The 18,348-nt window shown below is 43.9% G+C and overlaps 1 protein-coding gene across 4 annotated transcripts in view; it reads right to left on the bottom strand.

The window, feature by feature from the left end:
* APP (amyloid beta precursor protein) overlaps nucleotides 1-17,757 on the bottom strand; it is a 180,225-nt gene extending 162,468 nt beyond the window's left edge. Inside the window, exon 1 of one of the 4 annotated variants that reach the window (XM_053969332.1) lies at nucleotides 17,547-17,757. In XM_053969332.1, the coding sequence (XP_053825307.1) occupies nucleotides 17,547-17,603 (57 nt within the window). In that variant the 5' untranslated portion in view covers nucleotides 17,604-17,757. The remainder of the gene's footprint in view (nucleotides 1-17,546) is intronic. The other 3 variants (XM_053969349.1, XM_053969326.1, XM_053969342.1) reach the window with 3 other exon arrangements.
* Nucleotides 17,758-18,348: the final 591 nt, after the last annotated feature.

Here is an 18,348-nt window from a genome sequence, read left to right as displayed (position 1 = left end):
CTTTGGGGTGGGTGTTGTTGATTTTTTTTTTCTAAATGAATTTTATATTGCATTGTTGCTCCTGAAATAAGAATTAAAACTGCTAGAGCAAGATAAAAGAAGCTGAACAGCAAAAAAGACAACACTGAAAATAAAACAAATCTCACAAGAATTATGAGTTTACTGACTGCACAGTAAGTGAGAACAGGATTTTTCATTGGTGTAGAAGACATTCACAAGCCCCTCTGGACCTGGTGTGATGGATCCTGGCAACCCATCAGCCCAGACAGGCAGGAGAATCTCAGAGGAGCAGCACCAGAACCACACAGCTTGGCAAGGGGACAGAGATCCTGGGAGGTCTCCCCACCCACACTTCTGCAAAGGGCAAATAAAGGCAAGAATTCAAAGCAAATCTTAAGACTCTGGACAAGCACAATAGAAACAAAACAAACAATACTCTGATGGAGTGGTGCCGACACCCAATTACTTCAGTTTTCTTTCAGCCCCCTGGACAAGCTTACACCTTGCCAGAAGCCTAATTCCAGGGAAAGAGTAACGGCATCTGATGGCAGCCAAGGCAATGGTATCACACCAAAATTTAACTTGCAGATTTCTCTGGAACTATTCTCTGGTATTAAAAAGCAAAAAGTAATGGATAAACAAAGCCTGTGCTCCAGCTTAAACACAGTATTCCCCAAAGGCTCCTGTGGCCTTGTACACCAGCCTCAGCTGTCACAGAACACAGGAGCTATTGCTCCTAACCACATTATTTAGTGATCTTCCCCACAAGGGTTTGTTTTCTCTGCAGACTCAGTCTTCTAAAAATGAGACAATGCGAAAATGCATTAAGTACTCCTCATCTGTTGATGTGAACCAATTTATTAAAAACTGTTTCTTTCCTTCTTGAAAATTTCTGTTTTGAAGAGCCAAGGAGCAGGGCTGAATGCATGGAGCAAAAACAACCATAAGTGCAAACAGTGGAAACTTGCTAAGCACAACCCAACAGGATCTTTAGTTTTTTACCAGTCCCGCTGAAACAAAATCTTTCAAAGGGTTCAGAAAACTTATCACTCACATTTTATCACAATTCAACACCAAGAAGAAACACTTTCCAACTGTCTCCTTTATTAGTTCTGCAAATGTTATTGCATTTTTATATGTGAAATCCCAAACTACAATAACCAGTTTTTCAAAGAAAACACTTGCTCACAACAGGCTTAAAAAATAAAAACATCAAGTTTAAGGCTTAATCATATTTTGATAGCAGCAAATCTCATATTGAAATAGAGATTTTTGGAGTTAACTTGAGTTAACAAAATGAATTAAGCATTTAAATTTTAGCTTGTAAAATTATGTGTTGAATTTTAACCTTTTACTTAAAACACCTCTGCCATGGTACAAAGGGCATAGGAAAATGCAAATTTCTAAAGCTTCTTGCATGAAGAACAATACCAAGAGATGCAAAGAACCCAGATGATAAAGGGGCTCCTCTGTCTCCAAGCCCATCAAGACTGACAGACGTACTCAGATAAGCACCAAAGGACCAAAAGCGCACGCGCAAAGGAGAAAAGTTCAAAAGTTCAATCATGAGGAAGACCACAATCTTCAGCCTCAAGAGACCATCAGAGACCCCGCAGGACCACCACAGCAAACCACGCATGCCTAGAAGGGCATGGACCTATTTAGCAGGAGAGGCGAGGACAGGCAGGGCCAGGGGTTGAATATGCATGGATAGGTTGTGTAATGTATTGCATATGGAACACCTTTGTGAATAAAGGTGTGGGTCAGACTGAGGCTCGGGGCACAAGTTTTCAGAGAGGTATCTCACTTGTGCCGGGGGCTGACATATATACCCACTTCAAAACTACCTCAGGTTGTAGAGTCTATTTATTCTGCGTATTGCTTCAATATCCTGAAATCAACAACAAAATAATTTATATTGTATTTCCAACCAGTCTTATTGTCTACAAACTAGGTATGACTAGACAGTAATGTATTCCCCTCAGGGTGTGTGGTTAAGGCATTGGGAGTATTGGGAGTAGCTGGTGCAAACAGAATTCAAATTCCATAATTAGAACAGAGAAATTTGATCTAACCTCTTCCACATTACAGGTTATTATTACATTTCTCCTGTTTACAATGATGAAGCCATCTTGTATTTACCTCCTTGGAAAATTAGTTCTGCAGTCTTCACATCTGAAGGCAAAAAAATCTATCTTTTCAGCTTGTCCCAAGCCTCTACTGCCAAAAACATGTCCCCAGTTTCCATCTGCAAAGCCTTTCAGATAGGATACTTGGCATGCCTTTCCTTGCCTGGTGTTTCTTCTTTGAGGAGGCAAATAAGGCACTTTTCAGAGTCTTCATTTTGATAAATTAGATTACTCTTCTCACCTGGTTTAACCTCCAGACTTGGAATTAATTTTTTTCTTTTTAAATTACTTCTATCCATCAGAGACACCAACTGCTGCCCCAGTTCTCCCTTCCCTATGCCCTTCTCAGAGAGGATGGCCTACTCTCAGCTGTAGAAGGCAGAGGCCCTGCAAGGCCTCCATAGCAATCACTCGCCTAAGATAAGAAATGCAGAGTCATGATGAGTGGACCAAAGCAGCCCCTCTTCTGCCCTCGGACCCTTGTTATCTCTCTGTAAGGCTATAGGTCATGTTCTCCTCAACCCTGGCCATTGGACAATTTCCAACACCCTGGTACCCTATATCAACCCCCATCTCTGCCCAGTTCGGCAGAAGAGCTGTCACTGGAAACCTTCGCAGGAGCTGCCAATAAAAGACACCGCTGCGGAACTCCATACAGGCTTCTCCTCTCTCCATCCCTGAGTCTGCCGAGGCACATAGCAAGCAATGAGCTGAAATCACTAAGAGCTGAATTCACCAGAGCTGAAATCACTCCAGAGTTGCTCGCTAAGTTGCCTGCGGCTGGGAGCTAGCCCGAGGGACCCAGACAGGCTGAGCCAAATCAGCACAGCGCTATCCGGGACACCCACGGCAGTGGCTGCCCGGGGGGCCGGATGGACCCCTGGGACCCCAGGCCGCGTTACTCAACATAGGCTCCCCAACATCCCCCCTAAAAAGGAGGCGGTCACTTGACTGATTATCAGACTCAGTGTCAAACACCAGTTTTACAGCAACAACAGAAAACTCAAGGCTTCCATCCACTACTGTTGAGTCTCACAAGTCAACAGCACTTTATAAGTCACATTTTCTCTCTCTGCTCATAAAAGGAGTACATAACAGCTATTTGTTACTTCAAAGCTTTCTTTCAAGTGACAGATTAACTAAAACTTTCTCCGTCTGGGAAGGGAGGAGAAAAAAGAGTTTACACAGCAGTTGGGAACCTGTCAGATTTCTGGTGTGGGTCTTCTCCTCACAGCAGGCAAAGTTGGTGGAGTTTAATATCCTTTATTGTGTTGGTTCAGCTCCTCAGAGGTCTTGGGTTTAGGGTGGTCCCCCCACTGGCTCCCCAGAGGGGCCAAAAAGAAAAGCCAAGCCAAAAACAGTGCAGTAGAGAAAAGAAAACCCAAAAAACAATATATAAATTAAAACAAACAAACAAAACCCAAAACAAACAAAAACCCAAAACAAAGCAAAAAGAAACACACTGAGGGGACCTCCCAGTACAGCTTCCAGGCTGTCTGGAGCACACCAGAGAGAAAGAGATTGAACAGAGCCTGCGCCCTGCATTCCTAGGCTCCGGCCCTGTCCCCTGGTTCATCTTAAAGATGAACTGGGAATTTCTGGGCATAAATCATTTCTGGGAATAAAGTACCATCATAAAATTACCCCAAGAAAGTTATGAATTAATCTAAAGGTGTTTGACTGTGACGGTCTCAGTTCAAAACTGGGCAGAAACACTAATTTTGTGTAGTGGTTTTCATTCGTCAATTTGAGATTTCCTGGCCAATGCAGCAATTAATGTGGTGCTGGCCAAATGCCAGTGCACCCACTAGCACATACTTATTTCCTGCTGTGAGATAGGATTAGGAGGAAGGCAAAGCAGGCTCAAAACTTAAAAGGATATAAAGAGAGCTTTAGTAACAGTTACTAAAAAAAAATAGGAAGAATCAGAATAGAACTTTAAGAACACTTATCCTCCCCCTACCTTTTCTTTCCCACTCACAATGCACAGAAACAATTCAGTCAGTTTATCACTTCTAGAATAGTCTTTCTGCAGTTCACTTATGGGAGAGGAGTCCCCTCCTCATCCCTCCTATCTGGGACTTGACTTCTTCACTGACCTCGGTGTCTTCATGTTGCTTCTCTACATGCCTGCATGTTATCCTTTTCTCTCACTCGAGGGAGGACTGAAGCACTGAAAGAGTTAATGTCGCCCAAGGCCTGCAGATGGTGACCTGGAGATAACTGGCCTCCCACCCCCCCACGCTGCCATTCTGGGACTAACATGCAAATAAAAAACCCTTAGGATCATGGGAGTATTTTTAGGAGATAAAAAGGACTATAAATCAAAAACTGAACACAATAGAGGAGTCTAGACAAATGCCCTAGCTGAGGAAGAGGGAAACACATCCCCTGCTTGACTTTTACCCGTCGCCATCACCTAAGAAAGAATAGAGTGAGCCTGGCCAGGCTCAGGAACTGTGGCAGGAACTGTGCACACTGCAGCTGGGTTTGGGCAGTGCCTAGGATCTCAGCAGCCAGGCCAGAACTCAGCAGCCAGCATGCTGGTGTGGGCTCCCGATGGCTTCTCCTTCCCCTGCCTAGTGGTTGTGGGTGAACCCCAATGGTGGCAGAGTCTTGGCTGAGCCGGCCTGGTCCCGTCTGCTCCTGGGGCCCAGCGGACCCGGCTCAGGATGGGTAGGGCTTAGCAGTGGCCAGATGTTAGCAGCCTCTCCTCCAGCTGCCCGCCAGCTGCTGGGGCCCAGCCCCACGGCAGAGCCCACCCGGAGCGACCCGGCCCGGCGGAGACAGGAGGGCCGGGCCGACTGAGTTACCTGCTCTCAGGCGCAAAAAAAAAAGGCAGAATTCCCGGGATTTTTCGGTTTTAGCATCGGAGTTCACAGAGGCATACCACCTTTCTCTGTGGTTTAACAGATTGTCAATTTTCAAAGCTAATTACTGATTGGTTTTTTGTCAGACATGAAGGAAACTGCTAGCGGCTACTCTTTGCATCACTTCCGTGAGTGCCTCCCATGCAAAACCACCACATTGACAAGGCCTAAGTCTCATTTAACTATGCTTTTAGAAATGGTTTAGACTGATTTCAAAGTAAAATGCTCTGATTTAATTTTACTCTGCTATTCATCAGCAATTACACTTTTGTCTCCAGGCTCAGCTTGCACTGATTTTCTTGCAAACACCTTCAGAAAAGCATCAGTTCCTCTGACCAAATGAGCACCTCCTGATCAGGGATGTTATGAAGATAGCCAGGGCAAGCCAGCAATCCTCCTTCCCTCATGGCACAACAGGAATGGCATCTGCCCCTCTCCCACCCACCCATCTCATCCTCGCCATTCACCAAATAAAACCCATGCAGGCAAGTGCTGACTTTTGTCAGAAATACTGCTTCAGCCTGGATTCCAAGGAGACTGGCAGGGAAAGGTGAATCACTCCACTTCCACTGCTCAGAGATGTGACCACAACTAGGAAGAACACTCTGAACATGGAAAAGTAGAAACTGGCTTTTCAGATGCTATGGCTGGCAGGGAAAAGGGAAAAAAATCCTGACAACTTATATTACCACTATGAGAATAAAGGAAGACTATGCCAAAGTAGAAAGACAAATCTGAACAAAAGTGAAAGAAACTGCCAGTGTTTAGGTCCCTTCAGAAGACTTCACAATCCTCTCACTCATGTTTGTGTTTCTGGGCCTCTTATTTGGTCTTTTAGGCTTTGTAATTCCCCTTCTAACCCTTTTGCATAAAATTTAAATATTAAACTTTAATTTGGGGTGTTTTTTGTTGTTTCATTTTGTTTTGTCTTTTTTTAAAATGAAGTAAAGCTGACATCCTCATGATAAATCTGCATGTTGAGATTATAGATAAATTGTCCTCTGCAAATTTCTGGCAATCAAGCACTAGGAGAAAAGTAACACTGAAAGAAAGATAATCTGGAGTTCCAAAATTCTCGGTTTAAAAAGCTTGTTCTTAAACAACTTCAGCATCATCATCCTTTTAAGACATAATGGAACTCAGTACAGAACTGGCAAAAGAAACAATGAAATCATGATGCTGCAAGATGAGTCATTCAAAGCAATTTTATTCCACTTCATAATTAAGAGAACTGGGCAGAGGACAGACAAGGCACACATAGCAGAGTTGCAAAAAAGTATCAAACAAACTTCATAAGAACCCAACAGCTTAATGCATGTGACAGGTCTAGATGTTCACTAATACTATGCATGCACAAACCCCACACATTTCCATACTGGAAAGTATTCAACAATTAGACAACAATCAATCAATATTTAGTGTATTTAAGTTTACAACACCTTTAAAGAAAAACAAAAGAAAACCCCCAAAATAATGAATGCTTTTTTAAAGCCACAACATTTTTATTGCATTTTCTTTGCCTTCTCAATTTACCTTCCCCTAATAATGTTGTATTTTCCACTGTTTATATAAACATATATGTACACATTATATGGGATGTATACTAAAGAGAGGTTTTTCCAAGGGAAAAAACAAAACTAGAAGCCATGACTTAGTTCATGAGGAGCTTTAAAAAAATAACTACTATGAAATCAAACCTTTAACAACAATATTTCAACAAAATCTACCTCTTCTTGTTTTCAGATAATGCATAGGGATCAAATAGCTTGTAGTTACATTTGAATGATGAGAATGCTGAATGCAATAATTCTATCAGTTCAGGATTCTGTATTTCAGATCCAAAACTGCAGCTACAAATAAATTTACATAACTGAGCATAGACAAGAGAACAACTTAGCCATTACTCGTTTGTCACAAAACAGCATTATGGTATCTGACCACGGGAAAAAACTCTCCCCTTTCCAGAGACCATAACTTAGAGAAAAATCAATATTACAGGGTTAAATCTTCAGAATGAGCAATCTCTACTTTAAAGTTGTGCTGATAAGGTAAGAGAAGGTTTGCTGCAGGCACAAAGACAATGCAATAGTATGACAAGGAGATTGGAAACAACTCCAGAATCCTGCCCCATCTCTATGTTTTTTAATGTGTGTGTCCATTGGACACTAATTCTAACTGTTGCAGGAGTATGAGGTGGCAATTTTCACTTTCACCACAAGTTAATGGTATACTTCAACTCTACTGGAATCAATTAACTGTATTACCTAAATTTAAGCTGTATATGTGTAAACTCCTGTTTCATAGTTTCAGAAACCTTGAAGTCCAGTATTAATACAGTTCCACAAAAATATACGAAATTTACCAACCTCCCCACATCGAACCTATTAAATATGTGCTTTCTTTGATTAATTGTAATCCAAACAGATTTTGTAAATCACCCAAATTGTCATACTGGATCACTGTGGTAGCCTGCTCTGAAAAGGAACCACTTTAGAATGTTTTTACTAACAGGCAAAACCAGTTTTGCCCCATTCCTGTCATATGTTACCTGCCGTGCTTGAATATGTAAACTCTGCTCTGGGGAATTATGAGACCAGAAGAACAACAGAGAATTCCTATCTGGATTAGCTCCAAATGGGTCAGTGGGAACTGAGTGGAGTCATCCACCCCTGAATGTACTTCCTTGGAAATTTCTGCCTTTTTGCAGTGACTTGACACTAAGTTTTAACAATGAGACACTCAAGAGGGTTAATATATGAAAAAACTTTCATGCCCTGCTGCAAGTCACCAGAGTCAACCCCTTAGGAGCCAGCAAAGGAGCCAACACCTTACTTAAATGTCATTGCACAAACTTCCATAAATGTGGTTTTGGAGGTTGCTCTCTTCCCCAAAGAAGCTGCCTGCTCTTTTAAATGGACCAGCCCGACTGTTGTGGCCAGTTTCCAACTCGGGTCTCTGAAATGTTTGCCAGAAAATTACCACCTACCAAAAAATGTCCAGCTCGTTCCTTTTAGCACAGTACAAATTGTAAAACCAGCCTAGAGATGGGTCACAGAGCACTTACACAGTGGTGGCCACTGGAGAAGCAGCTCTTTTCAGCCAGGTCCTGAGTGTGCTCAGTTGCCAACCAGTGGTAAACTACTGTTTGGTAAGAACAGCTAGACTGCAAAACCACAAAGCACTCTGGCTCATGTGCTTCTCTGTTTAAAGCTTGGCCATGGTAGTTACATCTGAATGATATACAGATATATACATATAGTAATGTTAAATGTAACACATTATAAATGCAAATATGTTCAGGGGTTTAATATATTTGCATACATTATCTTGATATGTAAGGTTTTTTAATGCATGGAATGCCATCACTTGGACAGAAGCTTTACTTCTTTTGGAAAGCCTCAATCTATAATTATTTACCATTTAATACTCAATCCCCAAGAGAGGATGAAGTTCTCTTGAACTTGCTGGGAGGACTATCAAGAAAACAAAGCCAGAAGTCCCACTGCCCAGATGTGCAAGTCAGAACACTCACAAAGTTGTTACACTGGGAGCTCCAGTAAAGAAACCAGCAACATCCACACCTACTGCTCAGCTCTGTCTCTGTTAATCAATGCAGGGCAAGAAACCTGCAGCACACAACCACGTAACAGTGGTGTCCTTACTGTCAGTAGCTGCTGTAAGGTTTTCCACCCTTCTAAAAAACATGACTTATTTGAACATCTTTACTTTCACACCCCAAGTTGTGCTTGTCACCTGGAAAGCATGTTTTGCAAGCCCCTGCACTGATTACAACCTTAGAGTGTACTGGCCCTTACCCTAATTTCTATCACATTTAATTTTTGGGTTTTAATTACTTGAATCATTGTTTTGCTAGAAAGGGCAGAATCAAAACAATCCTATATCCTCCATACAGCAAGGAGCCTGACGTGTGGCATTCATATATATAGATACATGCAAACATTAATTTGCTCTAATTCAAATTGATCTCCTTTAAGAGGCCATTATCCACATCTATTTTGTTTCTCTTTTGTTCTGTGAGTAAATTTTCACATGGAAAGATAAATATTTTTGGTGACTGGAGGCATCTGGAAAGCTTTGGAATTTACATCAAGATTTAATAATCAGGTAGCTCTCTAACAGTTTTTTGGTCTAAATGAAGAAAAAACCCCTAGGTTTCAGAACCAATATCATATTAAAATCAAGGGCAGAAAAGTGACTTATTTAGGGCTTAAGACTCAAAGACACACAGTCGTTTCTGGCTGATATTCTCAGGTGGCTCTTATCTCTGAAGAGGGCAGAAAATGTGTTTTCAAAACCTCAGCTATAGGTTGAAGGAAAGTTAAGGGAAGGCAGGCAGACTCCAGATCAGGTTGTGAGAATGAGGACTCATCAGACTGCATTCAGTTTTAAGCAAAAAACAGGTCTGAGTGAAAGTTTAACTTCTCTTAAAAGTCCTTTGACTCCAAATTATTCCAGGCTCAAGCCTGCTGTCAACATTGCTCCTGGCATTCCTCAGCCTGACAGCAACTGTTGTAAACTCTCATCACAAGAGTGCATTCTAAGAGCTAGCCAAGCTTACATAAAGTCCTCATTCGGTATTTTTTTCAATTTGCTTTACTTTTAATCTTCTTAAACCACAGGAAATTTTTCTAAGTCCCTGGAATTTAAATCCAATAAAACACAGCTCTAGACTTACTTGTTAAAACCACACCAGACATCTCACCTAACAACTTCAATGAACATATTATGATATATAAACCCAATTACATTTTTATCAACAACAGTCCTCATCTCTTCATTGCCTTGATGTAAGGAGGTATGTAAATGATGTAAATGTCTGCTGGTTTAACACACTCTATGCACTAATAAGATACAAATGTATACATATAGTAATGTTAAATGTAACACATTATATATGCAAATACGTTCAGGCATTAAATATATTTGCATACATTATCTTGATACATAAGGTGTTTCAATGCATTATTTGTATGTGTCTGCGATGGAGAGAGACAGGGAAGACCTATTCGGTGATCAGAATCTGATTTTACTGTGGGATACAAATGCTTAGATACTATTTCAGGGAGACTAGTAATGTGTGCTACAATGATTAGATTAAAATCACACACACAAACTTAAGCATATAACAACATCTCTTGCTCACAGAGTTTAATGGGATTTTCTTTTTCCGCTAAATCTGTCTGATTGAATCTTCTTGCAATCTAGGTCTAATTTTCAAAGTTCCATTTGCTTTTGCCAAGGCATCCTGTTATCAAATCTCTTATGTTAACCAGGTCCAAAGTCCATCATCTGTCTTGTGACCCCTAGTATACCAACATCTCCCACTTTCCTTTCAGCCAAAAATACTCTTTTGATGGCCTTATTAATCTCTGCACACACTGAAAGGTATCATGATTAATACAATTATTATTAAAATTATCACATACCTATCCTAAAAAGAATCTTTTTGTTAAAAACTCCAGCCATTAAAAGGTTCAGGCTTGATTTCTATAAACTAAAAACATTCCTGATGGCAGCCACATTACTGGATTTAGAAAGGCTGCCAAAAGTGTAATTGTACCAAAAAGTTTGATTCTTATACACATGGTGACAGGGAGAAACATTTTAAGAGTGATTCCTTCCCATGTATTTAAAATTAACACAAAAATCCAGTTTCACAGAAGCCAGGAATTCTAATTCTTGGGGTTCCACCAAGGGTGTTTCAGGAGGGTAAAGGATCCAATTTGATATGATTTGGTTTGCTTTCAAAAATTTTTAGTGTAAATATTAGTGTAAAATTCTGGAGGAGCTATAGTCCCCCTAATTTTTTTGTGGACTATTAGTGTAAAGCTCTGGAGGAGCTGTATTCCCACCTAATTTTTTGTTTTTTAATAACATGTGTATTTCTCATTATGAATATGAACATGAAGTATAACAATATGTAATAAAACAATAAACTTATACACTTAGTATAAGTGTATATAAATCAGATAATAGATACAATTAGTAGCATTTGAAAAATAAAATGGTGGTTTAAAACAATAAATTATCAATTTCTTAAATATTGTACTATTACTTAGAGTCTGTAGTAATTGGCAAGCTTTATTTTTTAAAGTGAGGGCTTGGAAAATAATTCCCGGGTAAGATTTCCAAGTTCACCTTAAAAGGAGGTTTAGCTATTATAGGTCCAAATTTGGTAAGTCAAAATTACTTGAATATAATTTTGGTGCAGAAAATTTTCTCTACTAGTTAAGCCCAGGACTTGGCCAGGGTCCAGCCTTTTCACTGGAAGAGTCTTTTTAATATATTTTAGAAACAAATTTATGTCGTTTTGCTACGTTACTAATATGTAAAAAGAGACCACCTCTATACCAACACCTTTGAATTTTTCTAGTAACAATCCTGTTAAAAATCACAAATCACAAGTTACTAAAATTGGAAGGTAAATCTCAACACTGGCTGGTGCCAGGCAGGGGTGCCACACCCCCTGCAGCAGCTTTAAAGATTGCCTTGTAGGATAGATGTAGTGTTTGGCTTAGTAAGAGTAATGGGATATAAACACGAAAGCTAAAACAAAAAAATATTTAGTACTAAATAGATGTACCGAAAAATTCACAACAAAATACATTGTTAAAAAAGGCAAGTAACTGGAAAGTATAACCCGTTTGACCAGGGCTAGGTGTCCCTCAGGGCTTTAGAGCTGTATTAAGTGTCCCTTTGGTAGTTGCTGCTCCTTCCAATGCTTGAAAACGCCTGGGCCACTTCAGCCAGGGACCATTGTGGGGGTGGAGTGTCCCAAATTACTCCTGTACAAAATCTGAATGCATAAAAATTCCCCCACGTTAACACATCCCTCCCCCACAAACCAATCATTGTGCTATTGGCTTCTTGAGATAACAGTCACATCGGCTCCTGTATCCATGAGTCCTGTTCGGCGTGTCTCTGCCTTTCAGACTCACTTTGCATTGGCATGTTGGATGCTCAGATGTAATACAGTTGTGTCCATAAAATCACTGGGACTCCTGTGGAACCAAACCCCCCCCCCCCGTTCAGCTATCGGGCGTGCAGACAGGGGTGCTGCAGGAAAGGGTCTAAGTTGACCTATATTGCTTCTGGCTGGGACTATACAGGGTAGCTGGGGAGTCCATGTCAATAGCTCCAGGGAGAACAAACAAAGTATGTATACACTGTCCAGGTAGTCTGAAAACTCCTGTGGGAATTGTCCAGGAAGTCTGAAAACTCCTGTGGGAATTGAATGAACAGATGAATCAAGCAACGTTCCTGTGCTGGAGGTTGCCAGGTCCATTCCTGTGCTGGGGTGGCTGGTCGGTGACAGTCCGACCAGGGCTGCCTGTGGTCCAGTGAAGGCTGCTTCGGGCGGTGGCTTGGCTGAGGTTTGCAGCAGTTGCAGTCCACCCTGAGGCATTGGCTGGGGCATCTGTGTCTTCGCGTGGTGCCGCTCCGTGCTTCGGCTCCAGTTTCTCGGTATCGGACAACCTTCAAAATCATACTTGGACCAACACTGATTATGGCACCGAGGGCAAGTACCAGGAGTTTTGGATCTGGCCTCCCCCTTTTGGAAACAGTCCTTTTTCAAATGCCGAGATTTCCCGCAAGTTTGGGGGTCCCCTTCCTTAAGGGCCTTTTTCTATAGCTGCATCCATTTTTCACGAGGGTCAGGAGGGAATGGATCAGTCTCATAAATCTGAATCTATCGGTCCCGGATCGAAAGGCTTCCCCTCCTCCTCACTGCTAGAGCAGCGGTCAGCGATATAAACTGCTAACAACCATGAGGATGCCTTCCCTTCATTTCTCTGGGCAAGGTCGAGGTCAATGGCTGTAGCTGCTCTTCAGCACAGGGAGAGTCAGAGTGAGGAGAGACAGAACGGGGTAGGGGGCTGGCAGCATCTGGCCGCTCTCGCTTTTTCAACATCTTAAAAAGTATTCTCCAGGACAGGAGTAAAAGTGACTTAAGGTCCTCCTTTAGGATGAGGGAGTCATGCTTGTCCAGAAGGACGAGCATGGTTTCATAGACTTCGCTCTCTTTGGACATTTCCTTTCCCATTTTCAGTTCTTTTTTTATTTCCCCTGGCTCACCTGTCAGTTGCAGCAGACAGGTGATTGTGGGCCCAGATGTGGTTCTCTCACCCTCATGATCAGTTCCAGGGGCTCGTCAACCGCCACCAGTCATGCCAGTTCATTTCCTCACAAAGAGGTACCAATTGTCGGCAATGGAGAGAGACGGGGAAGACTGATTCAGTGATCAGAATCTGATTTTACTGTGGGATACAAATGCTTAGATACTATTTCAGGGAGACTAGTAATGTGTGCTACAATGATTAGATTAAAATTACATACACAAACTTATGCATACAAGTCTCTTGCTCACAGAGTTTAATGGGATTTTCTTTTTCCAGTAAACCTGTCTGATTGAATCTTCTTGCAATTTAGGTCTAATTTTCAAAGTTGCATTTGTTTTTGCCAAGGCATCCTGTTAGCAAATCTCTTATGTTAACCAGGTCCAAAGTCCATCGTCTGTCTTGTGTCCCCCAATATCCCAACATGTATGCACACATATATATATGTACATGCATCAATTATGATTTTTATTTATTAAACCAAAACACAATTTTTTCAACTTCTTGTTATTGCTTGCCTTTTTTGGAAGATGTCAAAATTACATCATTCATAGTATTCAGGACTAAGGATGTCAGTTAAGCCTAGAGAATTCCAACACAGGTGAACCAACCAGTGGATGGGGCAGGCTACGCAGAGAGGTGGCACAGGCTCTGTCCTTAGAGCCTATTTTCAAGACTCAACTGCAGAAAGCCCCACGCAGCCTGATCTGCTTTGGGCACAGGGTCAGACCAGAGACCTCCTTCAGGTGATGGTATCTACCAATTTCTTGGTCAAGCCTCCACACCCAACAGCTTGTGCTAATTATTTTACTGAATCACTAAAAATAATTATTCTATTCAGAGAAACAGCTGTCATTTTGTCATGCAATTAGATGAAGTTACTATACTCTTCAGCTATTTTGCTAAGCTTTGTTTTGGAAAAGAACTACTAATTAAAAGAAATTGTCATACCTTTTCTTCACAAAATGTATAAATCAAACTGCTTATTAATCCTTCACAGTTTATTAAACACATGTAAAGCACAAGTCATGAAGAACCAAAGGAGATCTATGCTTCTTGTGGGTTTGCCCTATATAATTCAGCACTGATCAATTAAAAATGGGTAAGGGAGATGGCTTACGTTTATCACACAAACAGCTCATGGGGAAAAAAATTAAAATTTAAAAGCATGAGGACCTTGTCAGCTTCCTCAGGTTTTCATACATGTTTTGTGAAGAAGCACAGCAGTTGATCATGTTTTTTTCACAGAAAAGGCATCTGAAGAGCATGCAAGTCTCAAAATTGTCTATTAATCATTAATCAAACAAAAGACAAATGAGAAAGCAAGGGAGAAGCTTCCTTTCTCTACTCACTCATTTGTTTACCTGACTGCCAAGGATCCTGATGATCCCAGAGAGCCTGTCCTATGGACCCACTCAGCCACCCATCCCATGTCAGCATATTAAATAATAGTGCAAAAGGGTTCCTGCAACAAATGCAAACCTTTGTCAGGGAAATTTGGGAACAGAATCTACTGAAAGAGGAACTGAAAGTCTGTAATAGAAGCAAAGTAAAGGCGTTGTTCCCTCTCCCACATTTAAATGTCATTTCTTGAAGGATCTACTAGGAAACTAAGCAATGAAGAAACAAATATTTGGGGTCTTCTCCTAAAAACAAACAAAAAATGCCAAAATTACAAAAATAAGAACCTATATACATTACCCAGTTTAAAGAAAGACACTGTCAAGAAACATCCTTTTTGTCTTTTTTCTGAGGGCCAGCTTATGAGATACCGATATCTTAACAATTTTATTTCAGTCTGCTGGTAAAGGAGTCTTGCTTAGAAACAGGCAGCTAGAGCAGGGAGTAAAATAGGCATAGCAGAAACCTCAGTGTGCTAATGAGAGGAAATTATTTATAAACTGGGACCATTCACACAAATTCATGAGGATAGTTACTGTCTGTTGCATTTATCTACTAAAACCAGACAATTACTGAAAAAGATTAAATGCAAAAATAGCCACTGCAGAATATGGCAGTTTCGCAAACCATGACAGCTCTCAGCCAATGAGTATGATTCACATGAGGGTCAGAAAGTAATATGCTAAGCAACCGTGGCATCACCAGGACATCACTACAGAATATTTCCTTTTAAGATGCTAAGTCATTATTAATCTACCTGTAATTTTAGAAAGGAATTCTTCATGCGTAACGTAGAGAGAATTTGTTTTGGTCCTGCTTTTTCTCTTCCTTATACCATTTCCCAAAGCAAAAGTACGCTACAAAGCAGAGATTCTTTGCTGCTTTCCAGAAAGTATTTGTTAAAATAGCAGGAAAAACATTTCATTTCAGAAAAGAGATCTACAGAAAATATAATTCAAACATAAAAATTTCACCCTTTAGCATAAAAAGATAGTTCAAGATCAGAACATACACACACACCATTTCTATTATGAAATATTTTACTGTTATAAAAACAAGTGACTTCCTCAAAACATCAACCTTACAGAATCAAGACTGACAAACACCTTACCACACCAGATGTTAAAACCTACTTCACCATCAAACATAAAGAAAAGGAATAAATGTCAAGCCTCAAATATTCACATGGAACGACAGCAGACAAAAATCTTCTGCAGAAATATCAGTGCCCATTTCAGTAAATGTTTCCAGACAGAGGATGTCTCTCAAAATTTTGACCCTCACTAAGGCAGACACCATCGCAGAAGTCTCTGAGCATATACGTTCAGTCCTCCTGAACAGTTCTGGTGCAAAATTCAAGCCTCCTTTCTTCTAACACCTTCGCAGTGGCAACACCTACACACCTGTCATTAAGGCCAGGGCTACAAATAGCCAACAGAAAAATCCATCCTTCCATGGTCTATCTTGACGCATGGTGTCAATAATAAAATCTAATTTTTTACTTAATCCACATACCCAAGGCAGACATTTCCTTCTGTTACATTCAGACAAGAAACGGTTGAAAGAAGCTACTAAACTCCAGCGATTGCTATAACTGGAAGCTTTAAACATCTGAGCATCTGCAGAACTGCTCAGATTGATACATCCTGCTCAATGTTGGCAAGATCATGCCTCAAAGCAAGAGCCTGTGGCTGGCAGCCTTGGCTGCAGGGACGGAGGGCTGGTATGAAGCGGTCTGTCTCCTTTTAGTCACGGCATACTGGGGTTCCTCCCGGGAAGGGCACCGAGCCACAGACCTGCATCCCCATGCCCCCCCCCATCCCCATGCCTGGGGAAGGGGGGGCGGGGACCGCGAGCATCCGTCTCTACTATCAGGCTAAATACTGCCAACCACCTCACCCCCACCCAGTCCTTGGCCCCCCCGCAGAAGAAGGGGGAATTGACACAGGAGGAGGACAGAAGCCGAAGTCTTCATGCAGAAGTATAGCAAGCAGGGAGCGAAGGAGACCTCGATGTGACTCACCCCTCCCACACCTTCTTTTTTGAGATCTGGCAGGGGGTAGGGCGGGGGAAGAACCGACACCCAGCCGTGCTAACTCCTCCTCTGGGATCCAAGCTTTCTGCCAGCCCACCCCACAGCGACTGCGGTGCGCGCACACCCCCGGACGGGTGGCCGCGGGGGACCCCCAGCCCCCGCCCCACCCAGAGGGAGTGACCCGAGGATGTGCCGCCCGGCCGGGGCGGGCGGAGCCACCCCGGGGAAGGAAGGAAAGAGGGCGGGCAGGGGCGGAGGGGCGCGGGCTGTCGGCGCCTCCTCTCTGCTGCACTGCAGAGGCGCCATCTTCCCGCGCCTCCAGCCCGCGGGGGGGCTCGGGCCGGCCCCGACCACCGCCCCCCCCGGGCACCGCCTTCCCGCGGGGCCACTGCACCAGCCAGCGGGGAGCTCTGGTCGCCGTGCCGCACACCTGCGCCGCCCGCGGCCCGCTCCCCGCCATGTGGGCATACCAGCGGCTCCGCAGCCCGGTTTCGCTTCCCTCCCGGGGAGACGCCCTCGCGTCGCCCGCTCGCAGCCTGGCTGCTCGCCCCTAGCCCCCACCCCATCGGGGTGTGCCACGGGGCCATCCGCCTGCGGCGTGCCTGCTCCTGGGGAAAGTTTCCCTACCCGAGTCCCCGGCGGAGCCAACCCCAAAGCAGAACCGGCGCCCCTGGCGTACGGGGCAGCGCCCCGGCAGCCGGACACGCGCAGCGGGGCCCGGGGCGCCAGCCCCGGGAGTTCCCAGCCGCACTCCCTCCCCGGCGCCTCCGCCACCTCCCGGCTCGCCGCTCCTATTGTTCGACGAAGGGAGAGCGGCGGCAGCTAGGAATAGAACACCCCTAGGAAAGCAACCCTCGCCTGCCCCGCCGCGGCCAAGCCCACGCCGCGGGGACGGCTGCGAACAGACAAAGCTTCGGAGCAGCGGTAGAGGGTGGCGGGAAGCCCCCCGCCCTCTGCTTCCTGCCCCATTTACCTCTAGAGCCCGGGCGGCGCCGGCAGCCAACAGCAGGACGGCTAAGTGGGGCAGCATCGCGGCGGCTGGGAACGGGGAGGAAGGAGGGGAAGGAGGGATGCCGTCCGGCGAGACGCGACGGGGTCCGACTATAAATCCTCGAGGCCGTGCCGCTGCCGAGGAAAACGACTGATGTGCGGCGGCTCCGGGAGCGGCGCGGCGGGGCCGGTCAGCTGATGGCCCGGCCCGCCCCCGAGCGGGCGGTGCGGCCGCCCGGCCTGCGGGGACCCCTGGCGGCGGCGCCTGGGCGGTACGGCCGCGGCTCGGGGTAGGCGGACCGACTCTACCCTGCGCTCAGTGGTTCTCAGAAGCAGCTCCCGTTCCCTCCTCGGCCACTCGGGTACCACCTATCACCTTCCTCCAAGGCACCGTACTGCCTATCCGCCGCCCGCGTCTGCAAGGGACCGGGACGCCTCCATGCGCGGTCCCCCCTCGCTGAGGCACTGCGTTCAGAAACGCATCTTTGCAAGGTGCTCGCAAAAACACCCAAATCTAAGCATGTTGCGTGATTTAAAGGCTATTTAACACACTCTGCCTTTCCCAGCAAGGTTGCCCACCAACCTGGGATCTTCTGTTCCCGTCGAGGTGGAGGTGATGAGTCAGCACAGCCATTTCACACATGACACACCACACACACCAATGATAACAAAGATACGCAGGAACATCAGAAGAGCTAGGGCTTATGGCAGATGAACAAGGAAAAAATCAAATTAAAATGTAGGACTTCATCAAATACCATCAAACAGGAGGCCAACGTAATCTC

This window comes from Vidua macroura, chromosome 2 (genome assembly GCF_024509145.1).
Source record: "Vidua macroura isolate BioBank_ID:100142 chromosome 2, ASM2450914v1, whole genome shotgun sequence".
NCBI classification, from domain to species: Eukaryota; Metazoa; Chordata; class Aves; order Passeriformes; family Viduidae; genus Vidua; species Vidua macroura.
The sequence above is the reverse complement of the archived record's forward strand: the minus strand, read 5'-3'. Positions and strand labels throughout refer to the sequence as shown.